The sequence below is a fragment of the Malus sylvestris genome, chromosome 15 (assembly GCF_916048215.2).
Source record: "Malus sylvestris chromosome 15, drMalSylv7.2, whole genome shotgun sequence".
NCBI lineage: Eukaryota > Viridiplantae > Streptophyta > Magnoliopsida > Rosales > Rosaceae > Malus > Malus sylvestris.
Window position 1 is genome coordinate 17,712,235 of NC_062274.1, and position 22,332 is coordinate 17,734,566.

The 22,332-nt window shown below is 36.6% G+C and overlaps 3 protein-coding genes across 4 annotated transcripts; all 3 read left to right on the forward strand.

The window, feature by feature from the left end:
- Positions 1-422: 422 nt before the first annotated feature.
- Positions 423-6,302, forward strand: LOC126604660 (probable polygalacturonase). The gene is made up of 5 exons (XM_050271945.1): positions 423-1,271; positions 2,779-2,899; positions 3,780-4,028; positions 4,697-4,850; positions 5,534-6,302. Exons 1-5 carry the CDS (start codon positions 846-848, stop codon positions 6,057-6,059), a joined length of 1,476 nt encoding a protein of 491 aa, XP_050127902.1. The 5' UTR covers positions 423-845; the 3' UTR covers positions 6,060-6,302.
- A 2,045-nt stretch (positions 6,303-8,347) lies between these two features.
- LOC126601259 (protein TIFY 10A-like) lies at positions 8,348-10,695 on the forward strand. The gene is made up of 5 exons (XM_050267944.1): positions 8,348-8,757; positions 9,115-9,301; positions 9,466-9,782; positions 9,876-9,933; positions 10,349-10,695. Exons 1-5 carry the CDS (start codon positions 8,589-8,591, stop codon positions 10,452-10,454), a joined length of 837 nt encoding a protein of 278 aa, XP_050123901.1. The 5' UTR covers positions 8,348-8,588; the 3' UTR covers positions 10,455-10,695.
- Positions 10,696-17,477: 6,782 nt separating this feature from the next.
- Positions 17,478-22,313, forward strand: LOC126603770 (oligouridylate-binding protein 1-like). Of its 2 annotated transcripts, XM_050270728.1 has the most exons (12): positions 17,478-17,774; positions 18,674-18,735; positions 19,077-19,179; positions 19,401-19,477; positions 19,557-19,618; positions 19,724-19,811; positions 19,979-20,054; positions 20,156-20,186; positions 20,306-20,425; positions 20,831-20,916; positions 21,372-21,545; positions 21,777-22,313. In XM_050270728.1, the coding sequence occupies exons 1-12, from the start codon at positions 17,694-17,696 to the stop codon at positions 22,053-22,055; spliced, it is 1,239 nt and encodes a 412-aa protein (XP_050126685.1). In that variant the 5' UTR covers positions 17,478-17,693; the 3' UTR covers positions 22,056-22,313. The 2 variants fall into 2 exon arrangements, with proteins under 2 accessions (XP_050126685.1, XP_050126686.1); XM_050270729.1 differs by lacking the exon at positions 18,674-18,735.
- The last annotated feature ends 19 nt before the right edge of the window (positions 22,314-22,332 follow it).

Consider the following 22,332-nt stretch of genomic DNA (forward strand, 5'->3'; position numbering starts at 1 on the left):
AATATACACATTTCTTAACTTTACACCCTAAAATATACAAATGACAAAGAAAAATCTCTTATTAAATAACACATTTTTTAGATTACCTAAGCATTTGCCTCCATGCTAATGGTTGACCTCATAAAGGAAATTATCAACAATTTTTCAATATTTAAAAAAAAAACAATATCATACACGTTAAAATGAGAAATGGGTTAAGCATCACAATAGGTAACAATAATATAGTTTAAATTTGCTTTTAATGAAAATCGAAGCTAAAACATATCACTTACAATGAAGAGAAATATCACGTTGTAGTAATAAGTATGGTTCAAATTCATTTTTTATAAGAATCGAATTTAGTACTGATCACTTATAATGAATAGAAATATCACATCGTAGGAACCTAAGACCTCAAGCATTTGGATTTGGCAACAAAATATAGGAGCAAATCATCCTTCGGCACACGTGGCTTCCCTGATACAAGCAGGCTAAGCAGCATCAAATTTTCCATGAGATCAACTGTTCCATCGTCACTTGCATCACTGCGAAGTTCCAAACTTTGTTTTCTGGTTTGCTGAGAGCAACAACCTTCCCCTTGATTTGCACTCAAACTTCCCAATTTCTGAAACCAAATCCATCCCATTCTCAATCTCCACCAACATTTGACGTCTCACCCAATCCCGTCCAATCCAACCCCTTTTTACCAAAACCCGGAAATCCCATGTCCTCAGAAATCAAGCTCATCCATTTCCCCAACCTCCCATCCCCACCTCCACTCGATTTTCCGAGTCGAATCGGCAGAACCCGATAGCCTATTTCTCGGAAAGATCACAGCTTTACGGTGCTTCACAGTCGCATTGACCATGGTGGAGACTTTGCCTCTAGGGCGGTTCCACCACCAGCGGCTGGACCTGAAGCGCTGGTTCCCCGCCTTCTTATCCTCCCACAAAACCCTCTTCACCGTGCTCTGGATCGCCGCTTTCGCCTCAGTTTTCGTGTGGCAAAGGAACATTGTAAATGGGTTTTCGATATTCCGGCGAGCTTCGGCGAGGGAGATGCCGAAGCTGCGGCCGGTGGCTTTCAATTTGACGGATTTCGGGGCGGTGGGCGATGGGGTGACTTTGAACACTGAGGCGTTTGAGAAGGCGGTGCTGGCTATTTCTAAGCTGGGGAAGAAAGGCGGTGGGCAGCTCAATGTGCCTCCGGGCCGGTGGCTTACAGCGCCGTTTAATCTCACTAGTCACATGACTCTGTTTCTTGCTGAAGATGCTGAGATACTTGGGATTCAGGTAAAGCTTTTGGTTTTCTGGTCAGTTGTTATCTGTATTAGTTTCTGTTTTCGTTTCAAAATGTGAAAATTTGCCTTGAATTTGTATCTGTTTCGTAGCGAAATGTGAAAGCTTTCCACTTTGCTACGATTTGTTTGTTTTCGATGAAACGGGAAATCTTAGCTGTTAGGACTTTAATAGTTCTTTTCTTCAGAGGGCTGCAATTTGATTCGACTTTTCGATATGATACTGATTAGAACTTGACATTTGATAGTAGTTATAACTGTGGACATGAATCAGGTATTTTTTGGTATCCCTTACGTGCTTTTCTTATTTGGATTTGCATGTTAGTTCTCCTCTTTATTTGCTAATGCATAGTTTGGAAGTAATGGTGATTATATCATGATTGCGGTTACTTTGTTCGGTAAGGTTTAAGGTATGGCTTTCAAGATATTTTCATTAGACGAAGATCTAAAATAAAATTTCAAATGGGAAATCTCGTTTGCGAGGAAATGTAAAGTTCATTCCTCATATGCTTCATTTGGTTTTTGCTATAAATGGAATGGGAATGGTTAACAATTTGTTTAGGACTTGTAGTTCAATAATAATAATAAAGGAAGTCTGTTTATTGAGGTGCATAGGACTGGTTTGATGTTGGTCAATAATCAAACGAAAGTAAGCTTTGTACTTAAGTAGGTGGTGGTAGCAAGCTTCGAACTTTATTTAACGTACCACCATTTATTTTACTTCGAATTAAAACATGGAGACATCCTGAATACTACTGTTGATTTGTAAATATTATGCTAGCAAAGTCTTTTGAGCATTAGGAATTTCTTGTCTGGGTCTCAGTAGTTAGCATAACAACTTCATATGTGATACTGACATTTACATCCAGATTAAATTGTTGGTTAATTATATGATGTGTTTTGGAATAATATGAACTGAATCGCGTTGGAGAAACATGATTGCTAGATTTTTTTGTGGAATATGTGCTTCTTTATCTTATTCTTTTAGATTGGTTGTGAAAAGCTTGTATTGTTGCTCTGAAAATGAGCCCTGCATATGGTTTTCCAGATTTGTACGAAATGTTAACTTATAGCTGGGGATTGACAAACTAGAAAACAATTGATGCACACACTTGTATATGATTTTCCTGCCTGCTTAACCTAGTGCCTATATCTGTAGAATAGACATGACATGTCTAATACCTTAGATGAGAATTTGACTTGAAAGGGCATCATCACCCACATATCCCCCGTAAAGTTTATTCCAATCCTTTAATGTGATTTAACAAACCAGTGAGAAAATCTATCATTTTACACACAAAATACACATACTGGCACAGTTTCGCTAATTCTCTCTCTCTCTCTCTCTCTCTCTCTCTCTCTCTCTCTCTCTCTCTCTCTCTCTCTCTGCGATGATTGCTGATGCTGCATACTCGTATGATTATCTCTCTCTCTCTCTCTAGCATGTACGCTATAGCTATTTAGCCTATTTCTGATGCTGCGTACTCTTATATGCATGACAGGATGAGAAGTATTGGCCCTTGATGCCTCCATTGCCTTCCTATGGGTATGGGAGAGAGCATCCTGGGCCCCGATATGGAAGTCTGATTCATGGTCAAAATCTTAAAGATATTGTTATAACAGGTTAGATATTTCATCCTTTTCCTATTTAAGCTATATTTTTGTTTCATAGCAATGGTGTTCAACTGGAAGGTCGCGGTTTTAGTTTAAAAATCTAATCTAAGTAGGACTCCAGTGTGATGTAATAAACGCATATAAGGTTTCCTTTGGTTGTTATAGCCTTTGGCCATGAATACTATTTGTTGACATTAGACATTATAAAAAATCCAAGAAAGATTAGATCAATTAGCCATCTTAGCAGTCGAACATGATTTACTAGCAGAACTTGTAAATGAAAAATTATTTAGTCATTTCTCTTTCAAAGAGAAAGGAGGATAAATTCTGATAGTGGATAATTAACCAACATTATTTATTTTGGTCCCATTTAAATTTTGACCCAAGGTCTTATGTTGAACGATGAATCGGGTTGATCTTGACATCTTATATGGTATAGACAATGAAAGAATTGAAAAATGATTGTCTATAAAGCAAATGGTTGATAAAAGCATGTAATTCTATCATGAATATAATACCAGAGGCAGGTATTTTTTACTTGAGTCAGACAAGTCCCTTGACTTGCCTTTGTTTCATTTCTCTTCATCACTTGGCCATCATGCATCCCAGGGAAGTTGATGATCCTAAAATGTCCAATATATGGCATAAGCCTTCAAGTCTAGAAAATCTCTCTTTGTAGCGATCCCCTTTGCCATGCATACTTCATCACATCTTGCTTGCTACACAAGTAATATGTTGTGGTTTGTTTTAAAATTTTCTTATTCTTTATGTCAATCAAGAACGCCTGTGGACATTGTTATCTTAGAATCCAGGCTGTAAATTTGTCGTCTTTCCACGTGTTCAATATCTGGTTTGTTCTAATTATATGTATGCATTCACTGACCAACAGGGCATAATGGTACCATAAATGGACAGGGTCAAACATGGTGGAAGAAGTACCTCCAGAAGCTTCTCAACAACACTCGGGGTCCACTTGTTCAGATTATGTGGTCTAGCGACATTTTGATCAGTAATATAACCTTGCGTGATTCTCCTTTTTGGACACTACATCCATATGACTGCAAGAACATTACTATTAGAAATGTTACAATTTTGGCTCCCATACTTAAAGCTCCAAATACTGATGGAATAGATCCTGGTAAGTGGGTCCTACTAGGGGCTTCTTCCTCTAACTATATGTTTGATATGCTGAATAACACTATTTATTTTGAATGGATTGCCATTCTTTTTACTTAGGCATGATTTGGATGAGCTTATAATTTACAAATATGTAAATGCACCACTAAATAAAAATAAGATATTGTGCAAAACAAGGGGCATAAATTGAAAAATGTATTGTGCAGTGAATGTTTAAAGTTTAAACAAGACGTTCAAAATGTATTGTGCTGTGAATGTTTAAAGTTTAAACAAGACGTTCAGTAATGTGAGTTCACAGTTTTTACGGACCAGCTAAACAGGTGTGTTGATGAACATGGGGTAGTCAATTGTGGTTTTTAGGGATGATGACCGAGAAAGATCAGGAAGAATTAAGGTTCAAATATATCTCAGAGATGTATAGCTTTTTCTTGTATATCTTCATTCCCACCCCCTTTCACAGCCCCCCACCCCCCATCCCAAGCGAGAAAGAGAGAGAAGACAAAATTCACTTATTTTCTTGTTGACTTCAATCTGGAATTGTTCTGAGCACTCTTCGTATATAATTTGAGCTATAAATTGATTGTTTTGTCTTGTAATTTTACTGGTATGCTTCATTTTTGTTTATTATGTAACCAATATTGAATAACTTTGATTTTGTGGTATAAACAGACTCATGTGAGGATATGGTGATTGAGGACTGCTACATAAGTGTAGGGGATGATGGAATTGCAATAAAGAGTGGCTGGGATCAGTATGGTATTTCTTACGGACGGCCATCGAAGAATATACTCATTAGAAATCTTGTTGTCCGCTCTATGGTCAGGTAATCTTATGCTTCTAGCAGGCTTTCATTGCATTCTTGTTGCCATCTTAAGTTAAAAAACAAGTACTTAATTGTATATCCTGGCATCATGTTATTTTCTTTCATCACTATAATTGGGGAGCTCCAGTCACAATCCATTGTAGGGTATGTATTTACCCTTACACGCTAGAGTGGGGGAGGGCAACCAGTAATGAGAATGGCACTCCCATTAAGATTCCCTAATACTGTGTCCGGGCATTCTGTACTTCTTTTCATTTGGAAAATGATCATCGTTTTAGATCATAAGATAATTGACAGTTGGTTTGAGTATGTCTTGCCGTGTCAACCAAAAAAATACAAAATAACAACAAAAACAAAAGAATAGGTGAAGGGGAATGAACAGTTAAATGTTGAGTAGAAAACTGTTCGGATTTACCTGTATGGCTTTTAGGCTTCAATTCTGGATGCAATCCAGCAATAATGCATTAGTAAGGTTAATCTTTCGTATACGCATGTCGTATGTAGGCTTTACTCATCTGTTAGTTCACCAGTGTCCTGGTAGTTACTATTCCTTTACATCCTTTTCAGTATGCATAGAATGTTCACCAGTGTCCTGGTACTATCCTTTATTTCCTTTTCAGTATGTACATAATGTTGTGTCTATCAGAAGTAGCTCAAAGTTACCCTTGGCTGTAATGCAACAGTGCTGGCGTATCAATTGGCAGTGAGATGTCTGGTGGGGTTTCAAATGTCACGGTGGAGAACCTGCTTGTGTGGAGCTCAAGGCGTGCTGTTCGGATCAAGACTGCCCCTGGAAGAGGTGGATATGTGCGACAAATAACCTATCGGAATCTGACATTTGACAATGTCCGAGTTGGAATTGTTATCAAGACAGACTACAATGAGCACCCCGACGAGGGCTATGATCCAAAGGCTCTTCCAGTGCTCAAGGACATAAGCTTCACAAGCGTCCATGGACAGGGAGTTCGCGTGCCTGTCCGTATCCATGGAAGTGAAGAGATTCCAGTCAGAAATGTGACTTTCCGGGATATGTCCGTGGGGCTAACATACAAAAAGAAGCACATTTTCCAGTGTGCCTTTGTTCAAGGTCGTGTAATAGGTACCATCTTCCCTGCCCCTTGCGAAAATCTTGACCAGTATGACGAGCAAGGAAAGCTGGTGAAACACTCTGCGTCCCAGAACATGACAGACATAGATTATAATTTTTGAGAAGGTGAGAGCTTTTCCGTAATGGCTCAGATTTTTGGAGGTCAACCACTTCAATGTCTGTTAACGAAAGCAACCTGGGAGGACGAAGATCGACCGAGCATATTATGTTATTTTTAGTTTCTTGTTTGTGTTTCTCCCATTCCCACCTTATACATTTTTCATTAAACGGAGTTGTATATACCGAATTTTTTTCAGTTCATGGAATGGAAGAAAAAGGGGGCATAGTTTGACGTTGTACACTAATCAACTTTGCATGCAATTGCAAATGCTTGTGTTTTATGTGTAAAGACCTCGAATAACTGCACACTCAGAAAAATCAAGAGATCGCTTAACCATATCAAATTCCTTTCAGGTAGTCAAGTTTGGAACCCTGCCCCCTTTCACAGAAAAGAAAATAAACTCAGGTGGAACCAGGTGTAAAGTGGGACACGAACGTAATCTTAGAGGGCCAGTTGGGTCCAAATGTCTTCCGGATAACAATGTCGGAATCAAAAACATGATTCAAAGTGGGTCAAAATGACTTACAGTGGGCAATGTAGGAACGAAAACATGATTTCAGGGATGAGTTTGGTCAAAGCGACTGAAAATGAGCAATGTGGGAAAGAAAACACGATTACAGAGTAATGCACTAATTAAGATTAAACAAAACCACGAAAAGTAAACTCCGAGGAGTTGGTATAGTGGAAAGCAAACAACAGTTTGGAACTTCAAAGGTGAGTTCGAACTCCCACGTATGCATTCTTTGGTCTACTTTTAAACGACCGGCAGGCCCTCCAATCTCCACGGTCATGGTACTGCTCAGTCGCAACAAATTCAGTTCATCCAGTTTTCAGGCCAGACTAATAAGGTCAACAACAACAACCAGAATTTGCTTGCGCAGGAAACTAAACTAAGAAACTGGTCCAAGATAATCTGCTTGTAAGCCAACCAGAAGAGACAGACGGTCAGATAATCGCTGTTAATATCCTCCGTGCACCGCCGGCAGCAGACCAGAGAGGGCGGTCTGGCAGACCAGCCCAACCACAGCAACCACAAGAAGCAACTACAAAACCAGACAAGCTAAAACAGACAGCAGCCTAAAACAAAAACAAAGCCAGACTAACGAAAGCTTAAGCGGCCTTCCAATCTAAACAAAGCTCTGCAAACCTGCTAAGCAAATAAATGTTAAACCTACTGACGCATCAAATTTTCCATTATAAAACAAGCAGGCATTCTGCCTATCGACATAAACGTAATACAACACAAATAAACATTTGCAATTATACCTAACAAAAATTACGTTAAAACATGATCAACCGCAAATGATGAGCAAATCTACAAGCACTTCGTTGAAAGTTGAGCTCAACATAACTTAATAAAATTATTCAATTTTGTGTTACGTGGAAATTATGTGAGAAGGAAAAAACAAACTCTCAAATCATATTGGAAATTTTAAACGTGTGTTTGTTTTCCTTTTCTAGCAAAACCATGAACATTGACGATGCGAAAATATAATGACATAGATGGGAGGATGAAAGTGGTGTATTGCTTTGTTAATTACACTCTTCCACTTCAACTCATTACATTACCAATCAAGCACTTTTTTTTTTTTTTTGTGTAGAATATCATTTGTAATGAAATGAGATAATTGGAGCAACGATCTCTAAACTTCTCAATTTGAGATTTGGTCCCTGAATTAAAATTGTGAGTATTGGTTCTTGAACTTATTATAATATGGAGCATTGAACCTTTTAGCTTATTCGGTCAGAATTTTCATCTTTTTTTGCCACTTTCAACTTTTTATTTTGGATGAAATTCCTAAAAATATTACTCAAAAGAATAATTGTTTCACATTATGACAAATTCAAAGAACAAAAATTATAAATTTTAGTTCAGAGACCAAAACTCTATCTTGTCAAATATTCTCCAATAAAAAAAATAAAAAAAAAGATGGGAAGGCGACGCCGCGATGCTGTAAATAAACGGAAAATGCATGGGCCATGCTTGAAGTTGGCAGATAGGAAAGCGAACCCGGACGTACCAAGCGAACTCAAACAAAACGTGTTTGCAAATTTGAAAGAGACGAGTGATGGGATCCAACTAATAAAACAGCCATTAAATAATTAAACTCAACGCACAGATATTTCAACTCAACACACATATATTTCAACTCAACACACATATATTTCACGTGCTTTTTTAACTAAAAAATAAAGTAATAGTTAAAATAAAATAAATTATAAAACTTAAAAAGTGTAATTTACAAAATTAATTATAAAAAAAGATAAGCCTGTGGACTGCTGATAAAAGAGACAGAGGACTACAAGTTTTCTCTTACTACAAGAAGGGTATAAAGACAGGAGGTTTCAGCGCCAAGATTATAAAAAAAGGAATTTTTTTGTCTGGAAAAAGGAAGAAAGATTGGATTTTCAATTCTGGGTTGTGTTTGGATTGAGTGATTTAGAACTGGGTTGGTGGGAAAAGTTTGGATTTTGAGTGCTGGGTTGTGTTTGGTTGGATTGTGGGATTTTGAACTGGGTCGGCGGAGAAATGTCGAGTTCGTCGGAGAAATTTTCAGGCCAGAGAGGGATGAGGACGGCGGAGAAGCCGTCGAGCTTCACTCAGACATGCAGCATGCTTTGCCAGTACCTCAAGGAGGAAGGCAGCTTTGGAGATCTGAATCTTGACATGGCATGCAACAACATGCAACAATCAAATGGTAAAGCACTTGTCTTTACTTTTTAGCTGGTCTTATTTTCTGTTTGGTTGCTGAGAAAATTAGAGGAAGAGAAAATGAACTCCATCTAGAATCTTATGTGTGCGTGTTTATGTTTTAGACTTTCTGTTTGGTTGCTGAGAAACCAAGAAGTTTCCCAATTGAAAGAGAATCAGAAAAGGGAAGATTGGTAGCACATAATTCTTTTTTTATGAAGATTTAATAAGATCTCATTCAAATTTGACTAGAAACACCTGAAAATTGCAGTAAAAGGCACTGCTCTGTTTAATTTTGTTTCCATATCAAAAGGTTTCAGAATTTTCCTTGTTTGTTTTATAAAATTGGAAAATGTTTGGACAGGAGGAGCACCTGAGATGTTTCATCAGAAAGCCCCACCCATGAATTTCTTTCCATTTATGGAAACTTCTCGAAACATGCCAACGGCGGCTAGAGATTTCAAATCCATGGATTTGTTTCCTCAACAAGCTGGTTTTGGTCCCTCTGCCCCCACTCCTAGAGAAGAGGTCCCCAAGATGGCTGATTCTAGGTAATTTTTTGGAAATTTACATTTACGGCTCTGTATTTGTAGGATTTCGATAGATATTAGAAGGCGAAAATCGGATTTCTGAAAATTTTTAGCAGCATATGACTTTGTTGAGTTTATATGTGAAATCTTTGTTAGCTCACTATGGTTTGTTTCTCATGTACTAGTGTGAAGAAATCTGCCCCGGGAGAGCCTCAAAAGGCACAAATGACTATCTTTTATGATGGACAAGTCATAGTGTTCAATGATTTTCCCGCGGACAAGGCGAAGGAAGTCATGCTCTTAGCAAGCAAGGAAAGTTCCCAGAGGCATACCGCTCCAGCTTCTACTCCGGCCAACATTAACAATGCCTTTGCCTCTCATTTGGGCAAGAGTCCAATTAATTCCAGCAGTTCAGTTCCCCCGAGCACAAACATGTTTCCTAAGTTTGACAATCAAGCGATCCAGGAGGGCGACAAGCCATCCCCTCGACCGATAGTCTGTGGTAATTTTCTTTCTGTGATCACCGTGTCTCCATATCAAGTAATCCTATAAATAAATAACATGTTTCTAATCAATGATTTCCTTTCTATTGCAGATCTTCCACTTGCGAGGAAAGCTTCGCTTCATCGATTCCTTGAAAAGAGAAAGGATAGGTAGGCATCCGAAACAACTATAGCATATTTTTCTCTCCAATCATCAAAATTACCAATTCATGTTAAGAGTAATGTATATGGGTGCGTTTGGTACGCAGACGGGACGGAACGGGACGGAACGGAACGGGACGGGACGGAACGAATGTGTAATTTTTGAAAAATACATGGGGTATATTTGTCTTAAAATGGTAAAACAGTGTGTTCCACAGACGTGGAACAAACCCGTTCCAGGGGGGAGGTGGGACGCAAAAACACCCAAAATCTGTCCCGTGGAACAGCCCGTTCCACCCATTTTTGGCGTACCAAACGCGGGACGGAACGCCTCGTCCCGTTCCGTCCCGTCCCGTCCCACGTACCAAACGCACCCTATATGATCCATTTGATTGATCTTGTTTGCAATTTCTCTGTTTTACAGGCTCAACACGCGAGCACCGTACCAAACGAGCAGCCCTTCATCCGGCCCGGCGAAGCCAACCGAAAACAAGTCATGGTTAGGGTTGGCTGCTCAACAAACCCAATGATATGAGAACCTGTGTTCTTGTATGCATCCTTAGGCTTCCTTATAGTTCAAGCCTGTGCTATATTTTTCAATTTTGGCGGGTTTAATTTAAGCCCGGAATTTCATTAGCTCTATATTTTTCTGCCATATTAGGTCTACCAACTGTTGGTTAATCTTAATTGGTTTCAGTAAGCATGTAATTAAGCTTTTGATGGAAGGAATTCAATTAGTAATGATATAGTTTTGAATTTTTATAAAATTAATTCACTTTTTGTTCTTCTCTGTTGGTGGAGGTGGGGGTGCATACATGGTTTGGTTTAAGCACGTTCCAACATTTTCATTTATTGGGTGGCCCTCACAATCTTGTTTTCTCATCAATTCATGTGGCCCCATTGCTCGTGGTTTGTGTCCAAAGTTAAAAGACTATATCGTACAAACCATACAATATGCATTCCTTGTACGAGCAACTATTTTATGTGCTTTTTTTCTTTATTAACAAGTTTCGTCGATGAGATCTGAACTAAAAAACTAAGTGTTGTAAACTCGGATCTACTAAAAAACTAAGTGTCGTAAACTCTGATCTTTTTTAACCAAATAGATATTGAGTGTCGTTAAACCAAATAATTACGTGAACCTTAGGTGTTGCTAGATTAAATAATTCGTATGAAGGGATGGATAATCATGACTTGCCACTAGCTGTCTTTTTTTTTTTTTCTAAGTAAAAATTATGCTGCTCTAGTGGTTCGCATGATTGACCTGTTGAAATTGGTTAAGAAAATTAACACGCAACAAAATCAAATTAGTGTTTGAAATATCCTGGATTGCAGGAAATATCTATGACCCTATGCATTGTTTATTTTTTAATTTCTTTTTTTAAGTTATTAGTTTACTTCAATAAAACTTGTGTTGCTTTCATAACAAAAAAAATTCAATTAAGTAATATATAATTTATTCTTTCTAGTGAAATGTTTTATTTTATTACTTGTCATTATAAGGAACTTTTTCTTTTCACATATCACATACTTATTGTTTGCACAATATCTAATTATTAATTCTTGATTCATACGTGTGTTGTAACTTCATATGACATTCCCTAAAAAATAATTTTAAATTTCCATGTTTTTGAGCAAATTTCCATCATTTCAATCGAAAGCAATCGATATACGATATATTCATTGATATTTTCAAAAATTTACATATCGATATTTCCACTGATACCGATATTTTAGACACTGATTCAAACAAGTCACATCCTTTTTTTTCTATGTTGTATTCCACTTTTGCTACGAAATATTGTGCCCAAATGTTGGCAAACATTGCCAACTAAAAAAATGAGGTGCAAGTGTGCATCCTAATTCTAAACGTGGACAGATATACCAGATTAAATTTTGGGGATTAATTAATCAAATCACTGTGTTTAATGAGTGATGAACTATTTTGCATGTCTCGCTTTGTTCACGGAGTTGCTCCCCTTTGTTCGACTCTATATAAACTACCGATTTGGTATTCACAATTCAAATGCAACATGAATAATTTATGGCCGAGAAATGATGGTATTATCAGTTAAAATAAAGAAAATTAATAAAAAAGATTTGAAAACTTTAAATTTTAACGAAAATGATAAAAATGTGTTGTAAGTGAATAATACCATGATAGACTTTTTAGAATAAAAATCCAGTTTTTCATTAAAATGAACAGTATCTTTTCATCAAAGCTTCCGTTAAAATATCTAATGAACACAAAAAAAAATTGTGGGGTCCATCTAATTTATCTTAAAAACACGTGGTTCTGAATTGGGCATCACATGCCATGTTCAAGGTGGTGGGCATTACATGCTTTGTTCAAGGTGGTGGGCATCACATGCTATGATTGTTCAAGGTGGTCGGGTGCCTTTCAATGCGGGTTTAATTGCTCCTGCTTATGGGGCTACTAAATCTAACACCAATAACTAGTTGGGTTCTTGGATCATTTGGGCCTTTGCTCACTAAACAAAAATTGAATTAATCAAACCCTTCACATTTTCTAACCCATTATTTTCATTTGCTATGACCATTTTAGGTATATTTACTTGTTTAGAATGAGTGATGTAATAAACTACAACATGGATAGAATGAATGGGTACGAAGTCAACTAGATCCATTAATTGATATGACTCATGAATTTTCGAATATTGAATTACGGTTTTGAAGTGTAACCTGCACTTTTAATTATATTTCACATGCGAATAACCGCATGATAAATAAAAAATCAAAATAACTCTAACTCGCTTGAAGGGCTTGAATCATCAACTTTTCGTTGAGTGGACAAGCAGTTGTAGAGATACCAAATCTCTCATGTTTCGGTCTTATGCATGTAGGTGAATTTAATACTTTCTACAAATTGAAGTCTAATGTCAATTTAATGAGGCTCCAAATTTGGCCGGATGTTATGGTAGACACTCAAAACAATAAGAGAAATACTACATAGACTTGAAAGTCAGACTTTTCATAAACTCTCTGTCACTTCATATTTTTTAGCACAAATTTCATATCAACATTGTAAAACATTGTATAAAAAATATGAAGAATCCATGAAAAATCTAACTTTTAAAGAATCTCTCTAGCATTTCTCTAACAAGAATAAATAACTTGTAGGGCTTAAGTTGACTGTTGAAGATTTTATGACACATGCTTTGTCCAATAGTAAAGTATTGCTTTTGTGGCTTAATCTGTGAAATTGGTTGCTTTGTGGCCTAACATGGAGTGGACCTTTTTTTTTTGTTTATTATCTTAAAAAAAAAACTATATTTCATACCCAAAAGAATTTATTTTCTTCATTTAAAAGAATACGATTTTTCAATCATTTTTTTATGCAACGATATTCTACTTTAAGTAAAAAAGAGATATTCTACGCTAAGATCTACTCCAATCTTTGGAGTAAAACTAAAATTTTAAGTTCTAAATCTACCTCAACTTGCTCTAATCCTTGGGCCAAATATGAGTTTTAACCAAAAACTCATTTTTTGGGAAAATTTAGGCTATAATTTCCCTCGGGGTTACTAGAGCTGGCCCACCATATATGTGTATTTTTTTAGTTTTATTTTTTTAAATGCATTGAATCTAATGTCTAAGATCTAATATGCTCAAATCCAATAGTGAAAAGAAGGTCTAATTGTCAAAATTTAAATCCAACGGCTAAATAATTAAAAAAAAAAATTATTTCATCTGTTTCATATTTTTTCAATGTGTTCCACGAGTTTCATGGTGTCGATGGTGATTTTTCAATATTTATCGGAATCTAAATATTTTTAGGTTAAAACGTTTATTATTAAATTAGGATAGTCTACAAAAAAAATTTTAAAGTTACTTTAAGAAAAAAATTATTTTAAATTCATTCTTTAATAATATCAGACTAAACATTTAACCCGCAAGGGTTGGAGCAGAAAAATTGTTTTTGTGTTAACAATTTTAGATTTTAACCTAATGGTTGAATATGGTATAAGGGAAGAAAAGATTATGCTAGACTCAGTTTATAATTGAAAGATGAGTGTCACATCCCGACCTGTGCCTCACACCATCCCGGGCTCAACTCCACCGTAACATGATATTGTCCACTTTGGGCCCCGACCATGCCCTCGCAGTTTTGTTTTTGGGAACTCACACGAGAACTTCCCAATAGGTCACCCATCATAGGATTGCTCGCGCATGAACTCACTTAACTTTGGAGTTTCGATGGAACCCGAAGCCAGTGAGCTCCCAAAAAGCCTCGTGCTAGGTAAAGATGAGAATATAAATATAAGGCTTACATGATCACTCCCCTGGGCCTCATGCTAGGTAGAGATGAGAATATATATATATAAGGCTTACAGGATCCACTCCCTCGGGCGATGTGAGATGTCACAATCCACCCCCCTTAGGGGCCCGATGTCCTCGTTGGCACACATTCAGCCAAGAATTGGCTCCGCTGTAATACGATATTGTCCGCTTTGGGCCTCGATCACGCTCTTACAATTTTGTTTCTGGGAACTCACACGAGAACTTCCTAGTGGATCACCCACCATGGGATTGCTTTCGTGCGAACTCGCTTAACTTCAGAGTTTTGATGGAACCTGAAGCCAATGAGCTCCCAAAAGGCCTCGTGCTAAGTAGAGATGAGAATATACATATAAAGCTTACATGATCCACTCCCCTAGATGATGTGGAATGTCACATGAGTCTCTATATCTTTATTTGTACTATTTCTTTCTCTCTCATCTTTTTTCTTCTTCATCATTTTCTCTCAATCCTCTTTATCTTCCTTTTTCATCCTACCTAGGGATGGGCAGGGGTTGGGCCGATCCCAAATTTGGAGGAACTGGACACGACTTGTTTTAAAATGAAACGGGAAGGGCTAGGGCAAGTATATCATTTCTAATTCTTGGAACCGGACCTAATCCAACCCATTTGAAACGGACCGGTTTAGGTCGGGTCCACATGGCCAATTATTATTATTATTATTTTTTCAAAAAACAGATTATTACTTTGGTATCATTTATTTAGGAATTAAGCAATAACATTCCTCCTTTGTAAAACCTTGCTGAGCACAGCAGCCATAATTCGATTTTCTTGTTTGATCTCAAGCATAATAATAGACTAATCAAATTTCAAATACAAACAAATCACAAAACCACCTCACCTAACATACAAGGAGAATCAAATGAGTCAGCTAATCATAAAACAAGACTAGACTTTTCAAGCACGCAAAACAATCAACTACTTAACTACATTGGTAAACTCAAATGGTTGAATTGCAATAGTATCTTGGTTTTGGAAATGCAACAAATTGATTTCTCTAAAGTTGCACAAATTGGAATGAGATTCAGTAACCCAATCGAGTGCATATTGTACAATAATTAGTAGTCTACCTACTCGTAATTCCTAATTGAGTGCTTACAAACCCTTTGAAAACTTATAAAAGATTGTTGTAATCTATCTACCCCTTTGTTCCTAATCGAGTGCATATTATAGTTATTGGTAATTAAAACTCCCCAGTTTTGCTGGCTTGCAAATGCAAAAACCCAGGTCCCAGAGAGTACGATATTAATTAACCAAAATAAAAATAATAATTCAAAATCCCTAAATATAGAAAAACCCAAATTCCTAAAATCGTTAAAGGCTAAAATTGAATACCTTTTGTTTGAAGATTTAGCTTTGAGATGGACTGGTCAGGATTATGGGGTGGTGGTCGAAGTTGAGAGGAGCGGATGATGGTGGTCGGAGACTCGAAGTCAACTTCAGAGAGGTTGAGGGAGGGATCTCAACTATTGAGATTTGAGAGGGATGAGAGTCATTTTGGACTCTGGGATAGAGAGATCAAGAGCAATGAGAGTGAGAATCGAATCGATGATCGAGTTACGAGAATGATGACTGAAGAGAGGAGATTCATCCGAGTCTGGCAGAGTCTTTGAGAAAGTTTGAGAGTAAACTATAGACTATGAGACCCCTATGAGTGTGAGATGTTTGAACTTTGAACGGTATAGATTTAATCTCCAGTATTAGATGGTGGGTACGGTCAAGGCCGAGGGCCTGTGTCTTCAGAAATTAAGACCCTGCCCACCCCGCTGTTTACTAGGAACCGCCCTGCCCTGCACTTTGGAGTTTAGAAAAATATGGACCGCCTCGAATCGCTAGTACCCGCCCCTACCCGCGGGTCTAGGACCTGTTTACCCATCCCTATTCCTACCTATCCTCTCTTACTCTCCCTCCCTTCTTCTTCTTCTTCTTCATCATTTTAACTCTCTTGTCCTCCTTCTTCTTCATCATTCTCTCATATTCTTTTCTTCATATATCTCTCGCCCTTCTCCTTGTTCTTCTTCTTTATATTGTGCCCCAAATTTATGAATTTTTTTTTTTGAGAACGATTGTGATTTTAGATTTTAATAATGTTTGAAGTATTTGATTTTAAGGTTCTGACTGATTTAGATGCATGAATTTTGAAGCAAAAGGATAGAAATTTGAAATTGATCTTGCATAAGTGCTGAAATTTTAAAACTGATCTTGCAAACGTGCTAAATTTTTTGAAATTGATGTTGTAGAAGTGATGGAATTTTGAAACTGATACTGTAGAGTTGCTGAAATTTTAAAATTGATCTCGTAGAAATGCTTGAATTTGGAAATTGATCTTGTGGCAATGCATAAATTGTGAAATTGATATTGCAGAAGCACAAAAAGTTTTGAAATTGATCTTACAGAAGTGCATAAATCAATTTTTACGAATCTAAAATCAGTTTGAGTTTTTATAGATGATGTCATTTTGTAATATTGGCTTGGTTAAGTAACAAGTCTATTGGGGGCATGACTAGATTTTAAAATTTTGGTTTACTTGTTTCTGGGCTAGGTTTGTTGATATTTAAGGTTTTTCTTTATCCTTGAAATAATTCAAAACTAGTGTTTTGTGTTTTTGTCTCTATGGGTAAAGCTCTCTAAATTTTTTCTATTTATTCTGAAAAAGCTATATTAGTTACATTTTAGGTAAGCAAATTGATTCTCATTCTATGATTCCACTTTTCACAAGTTAAGCAATTATAAGAAATCATCTTCTAATCGATGAAATGATGATTGTATTAAATTTATGTAAATATTATAACTAAATCTTAATAATATGATGATTGTATTAAATTCATGTAAATATTATAACTAAATCTTAATAATGATGTTTATATCAAAAACAAAATAATTAATTCCATTTCTAGTTCCTTTCTATTTCATATTTTGAATAGAAAACAATGACACAAAAATACAAATACGATAAATTGCCACACAAAAGAAATATTTTGACAAAAAAAAAACAGTGACAAAAATACAAATACAATATATTACCGCACACAATATTGATTTTATATTTTCTTACAGTCGGAATTAAAAAATAAAATAAATATTTTAATGAAAAAACAATGACACAAAAAAAAACAAATACGGTAGGTTACAACTTACAACAAAAAATATTTATTTAATTTAATATTTTCTTACAGTTGAAATTAAAAAAATTCCAATAAAAGAATCAGCAGATATAAAAGCAGTGACGCGCTCTACTGATTCTCATTTTCTTCGAGGGGTTTTTTCCTTTCTTTTTTTTCCCCCTTTTTTTCGGTTTTTCATTTTTCATTTTTTTTTTTTCATCTTCTTCCTCCCTCGTTTCCCTTGTAATTTCATCTTCGTCTCCCTGAAACCCTAACCCTAAAATTGCAATTGCACGGCAATTTGTATAAAATCCCCAATTCTCCGCGTTGTGTGAGGAGGATAATATGGAACAGCAGAGGTTCAAGCAGCAAGCCATGATACAGCAGTCGCTTTACCAACACCCTGCCCTCGTAGCTGCCCCTCAGGTTCTTATTGTCCCTTTGTCTCTCTCTCTCTGTGGTTTAATTCTGGTTTACATGTTTGTTCATTTTGCTGGGTCAAAAGTTTGAGTTTTTTATTGTTGTTTGGATATGGGTTTTTGTGTATAGGTTGAAATTTGTGGGAGATGTTTGGCCAAGTGCTGGTTTATTTCCTTTGGAAATATTTATTTATGGGATTTTTGTGTTTGGCTGATCTGTGTATGGCTTTGTTTTACAAGGATCCCAAAAGTTGGATATTTCCAGAAATTTTTGTAATTTTTTTGGGGAATTCTGTTTGAATTATCTAAATTTATCTGTTTATTGTTGAAATTTTGTATCAACTGTATTCAAGTGATGGTGTATACATTTTGGGTAATTATTATCCATATAGGAACCTTAATAATGTACATATAATTTGCCAAACTCTACTGTTTGGATACTTGTAGCTTGTTCTGCTTGTTATTATATCCTTGTTTCTATTAATCTACTGTCCAACGAGGGCACGTAATGTTCCGCATAATGAACAGATGGAACGATATCAGTCTCGGTCAATGGCCGTGCAGTTCTAAGTATTAGTGTTTGTTACTACTACCTCTAATGATTCTATGCGAGGCTTCCTATATAAAACGGAAAATTGAAAAGGGAGAAACTCTACCGGCTCATGATAAGTTTATTGAGATAGCTTGAAACTGATGGGGTACCTATTATATAATAGATTGGCCTCTTTCTGTCAATTTTGTAATCATATGCAAGATTGTCTCCATGCCTGTGGTCCTTTATTTTGTTTCAACCATTTGTTTGCTTATGCATCTCTTTAAGTTTTTGTGGGGAGTGTAAATTTATTACTTAGGTTTTTTTTTTTTCCTTTTCCTTTTGCTTGTTTTTTTACATTCGTATTTTTGCAGATAGAGCCTATCTTGAGTGGAAATCTGCCTCCTGGGTTTGATTCAAGTACTTGCCGCAGTGTGTGAGTGTTGTATAGATATTTTTTTCTTTTTCTATTTTTGTTTATTTTTCTTTACAACTAGGTTCCTTTGTACTCACTGAAAATCGTTTGTTTTCTTGCCCGAAATGTTTAGTTCTTATGTAAATGAATGCAATCTATTGTGCTAATAATAGTCTGCGCATGCATAGAACTCGGGCATGGTTGCCTTTCTGCTATACGTATATTTTATTATTTATGTTAAATATATTTATGATAGGTAATGAGTCATTGTATATTTGAAGCATCTGCTAGGTAGATTACTTTTCTCAGTCATTTTTTATCAGATTGCACGTTATAATGTTGTAATTCGTGAAAAAATGCAGTTATGTTGGAAATATTCACCCACAAGTTACTGAACCCCTTATGCAAGAAGTCTTTGCCAGTACTGGTCCACTTGAAGGATGCAAGCTCATAAGGAAGGATAAGGTGGGGTTTATTTTTGCCTACTTTTTGTGTTTTTCTTTGGATGGGTTGGTTAGGACAGATGATAGATTCTTCTTAGTTCCACGAGAATCTTTCTGTTTTTAATATTTGATGATCAGCTGTGGATTCATATGATTAAATTCTGTTGCTCAAAAATGTTGGTACATTAGTGATCTAGTAAGACTTTTTACTTACGTGTTGTTTCCAATGTATTCTCAATGCAGTCATCCTATGGATTTGTTGACTACTTTGATCGTAGGTCAGCTGCTCTTGCTATTGTGACTCTTAATGGCAGGCATCTGTAAGTAAAAATCCTTATAGAATTATGATAGGCTTTCGTTTTTTGGTGGTGTCCTTTGCTGAATGTGCTGTTTATTCAGGTTTGGGCAGCCGATTAAAGTTAATTGGGCATATGCAAGTAGTCAGAGAGAGGATACATCAGGTTTGTATATGCATCGGTTATTATGAAGTGATGTGTATGCATTGATTATCATGGACTGATATGTTCAAATTTTTAATTTCTTATGCTTGTTATGTTGGTGTGCAGGTCACTTTAATATTTTTGTTGGTGATCTTAGCCCTGAAGTTACTGATGCTACACTGTTTGCATGTTTTTCTGGTTATTCTAGTTGTTCGTAAGCTCCACTTCCTTGTCTTTTGGTTTTTTATTCAACATTGATGTTTTCTGTTATTCTGCTGATGTCTTTTGATATATTGGGTTACTTCTATTGGATAATTGAAGTACCTCTTATTTCAAACATACTCGGCTGTTTAAATTAATTTGATCTGATTTCTATCAAAGAGATGCTAGAGTTATGTGGGATCAGAAAACTGGCCGTTCAAGGGGCTTTGGGTTTGTTTCTTTCCGAAATCAGCAGGTACTGAAATTGTTAAACATTTCCTTTTGCATCTTCCTTCTCACTCCTTGTTTTCTGGTTGGGCTCATTGTATGATTGTGCCACTGGTTTTATTTGTTCAGGAGGCCCAAAGTGCAATTAATGACTTAAATGGTAAGACAGTGTACATTCTTTTGATGGAAGTTTATTTCCTTGCATATGTTGTTTAAATTTTGGTTAGTGTACCCATTAAGAAGTGCTATGATGACATAACTCTTAACTTGGTATCTCAGGAAAGTGGCTTGGAAGTAGACAGATTCGGTGCAATTGGGCCACAAAAGGTGCTACTTCCAATGATGACAAGCAGAGTTCTGATTCTAAAAATGTTGTAGAGCTGACGAATGGAACATCAGGTGAGCTGCTTCATTAGTGATGAAACAAGTTTTCATAGTTGCTTATGTAGCTGTGGAAGTAAAATTGTTTGTGTTCTCCCTTGGATGTTACTATCCATAATTAATATGAGTGGTGTAGCTCTTGTTATTTTTTGTTCTTGATAAGTGGGATGTGTAAGAAACTATCCTTTTAGTTTTATGATGGCATATTTGCTGGGTGATAATTTGTCTGTAGATATTGCAGCTTGAATCTGTTGTCTACTCTTTGTTTTTCCAAAATGCTTTTTTTCTTATTGTACAAAACTATTTTGAATTGGAATCAGAAATCTGTGAGTAGTGATGATGTTAGATATGATGTTCACTTTCTAATTTTCTGCCACATTTGTGTTCCCATAATGATGAGCTTACTGTTTGTGTCCCTTGCAGACGATGGTCAGGAGAAGCCTAATGAAGATGCTCCAGAGAACAATCCTCAGTATACTACGGTTTATGTGGGCAATCTGGCTCCTGAGGCAAGGATTTCTTTTTTAACTCATGGACTATTAAACTGGTTGTGGATTGGCTATATCTTTTCTTTTCATACTGTAATCACCATATGTTCTTATGCAAATGAAGTCAATTTTAGACCAAAGTACAGTAGAGGCTGAAATTTCTGACAACATAGGCAAATAAAGTGCTGAAGAACAAACTTCTTCAGCAAACTAATGTCAGCTTATCACCTCAGTGTTAGTTTTGATTGTGTTTTTCTATGTATACGTGGTGGACAGCTGGTCCACTTTCAAAACTGCAAAGATACCATTGTTATAAGATCATAGGTTAATTGCGTGTTAGTGACAGGATCCACAGGCAAACGGCTCTGGTTAGCATGGAACTCCCAGTGGGCATAACAAATAAATGTCTACATTTGTCCAAGTTGCACAATAAACAAAGAAAAATGTTCTAAATATGAGTTACCATTAATCTGCAGGTTACTTCAGTTGACCTCCATCGTCATTTCCATGGCCTTGGTGCTGGAGTTATTGAAGATGTTCGGGTGCAGCGAGATAAAGGTTTTGGGTTTGTGAGATACAGTACCCATTCTGAAGCAGCTGTGGCCATCCAGTTGGGGAATGCTAGGTTTCTCTGTGGCAAACCAATTAAGGTACACTCTTGACGGAGTTTACAATTCAGTTGAATTACCAACAATTGACAAATTTTTGGCAAATATATTAGATTTCAGATGATTGCTTCTTTTCTTAGTTTACGAGTGAGGCGTCGTGTGGAGCAGGCACATATGCTTGTTTTAAATGTTTGTGATATGTATATGTCCTAATGGTGTCGTCAAATGATCAATTGGTTTGATCTTCTAATGGTTTTCTGTTTGTGTTAACAGTGTTCATGGGGCAGCAAGCCTACTCCACCAGGGACAAGCTCAACCCCACTGCCGCCACCAGCTGCAGTTCACATGCCAGGCTTCTCAGCCGCTGACCTTGTGGCCTATGAAAGACAAATGGCATTGAGCAAAATGGGTGGTGCGCAAGCCCTCATGCTTCCGCAGGGTCAGCATGCTCTGAAGGCAGCCATGGGGATGGGTGCTGGAGCCAGTCAGGCCATATACGACGGTGGCTACCATAATATAGCAACAACTCAGCAACTCATGTACTACCAGTAATTATGATTCGGAAACCCCCCGATATACCACGACACTGAGGAATAAGTGTTTGAGAAAACCTGTAGGACGTGTAAACGTTTTTCGGTTTCCCCTTTTTTATTTCGTTTGAAGATTTTTTTTCTTTGTATTTTTTTAGATTTTTATGTATTTTTATAACTTATACCTGCGCTGTGTATGGTTACTATGGTTTATGTTTCTAACATTTGGGGGTTATGACCTGACTCAGTTTAGCATAATCTTATTTACAGCTTTCTATTAGCGAGTTATACTCTTAAGG

Bases quoted from the DNA above. Each gene is read 5' to 3' on its own strand.
- LOC126604660 (XM_050271945.1), top strand. From the start codon at position 846: ATGGTGGAGACTTTGCCTCTAGGGCGGTTCCACCACCAGCGGCTGGAC. The intron at 1,272-2,778 runs GTAAAGCTTTTG...TATGCATGACAG, and splicing joins CTGAGATACTTGGGATTCAG to GATGAGAAGTATTGGCCCTT. The intron at 2,900-3,779 runs GTTAGATATTTC...ACTGACCAACAG, and splicing joins TAAAGATATTGTTATAACAG to GGCATAATGGTACCATAAAT.
- LOC126601259 (XM_050267944.1), top strand. From the start codon at position 8,589: ATGTCGAGTTCGTCGGAGAAATTTTCAGGCCAGAGAGGGATGAGGACG. The intron at 9,783-9,875 runs GTAATTTTCTTT...TTTCTATTGCAG, and splicing joins CCCTCGACCGATAGTCTGTG to ATCTTCCACTTGCGAGGAAA. The intron at 9,934-10,348 runs GTAGGCATCCGA...TCTGTTTTACAG, and splicing joins CTTGAAAAGAGAAAGGATAG to GCTCAACACGCGAGCACCGT.
- LOC126603770 (XM_050270728.1), top strand. From the start codon at position 17,694: ATGGAACAGCAGAGGTTCAAGCAGCAAGCCATGATACAGCAGTCGCTT. The intron at 20,055-20,155 runs GTACTGAAATTG...TTATTTGTTCAG, and splicing joins TTTCTTTCCGAAATCAGCAG to GAGGCCCAAAGTGCAATTAA. The intron at 20,187-20,305 runs GTAAGACAGTGT...TTGGTATCTCAG, and splicing joins TGCAATTAATGACTTAAATG to GAAAGTGGCTTGGAAGTAGA.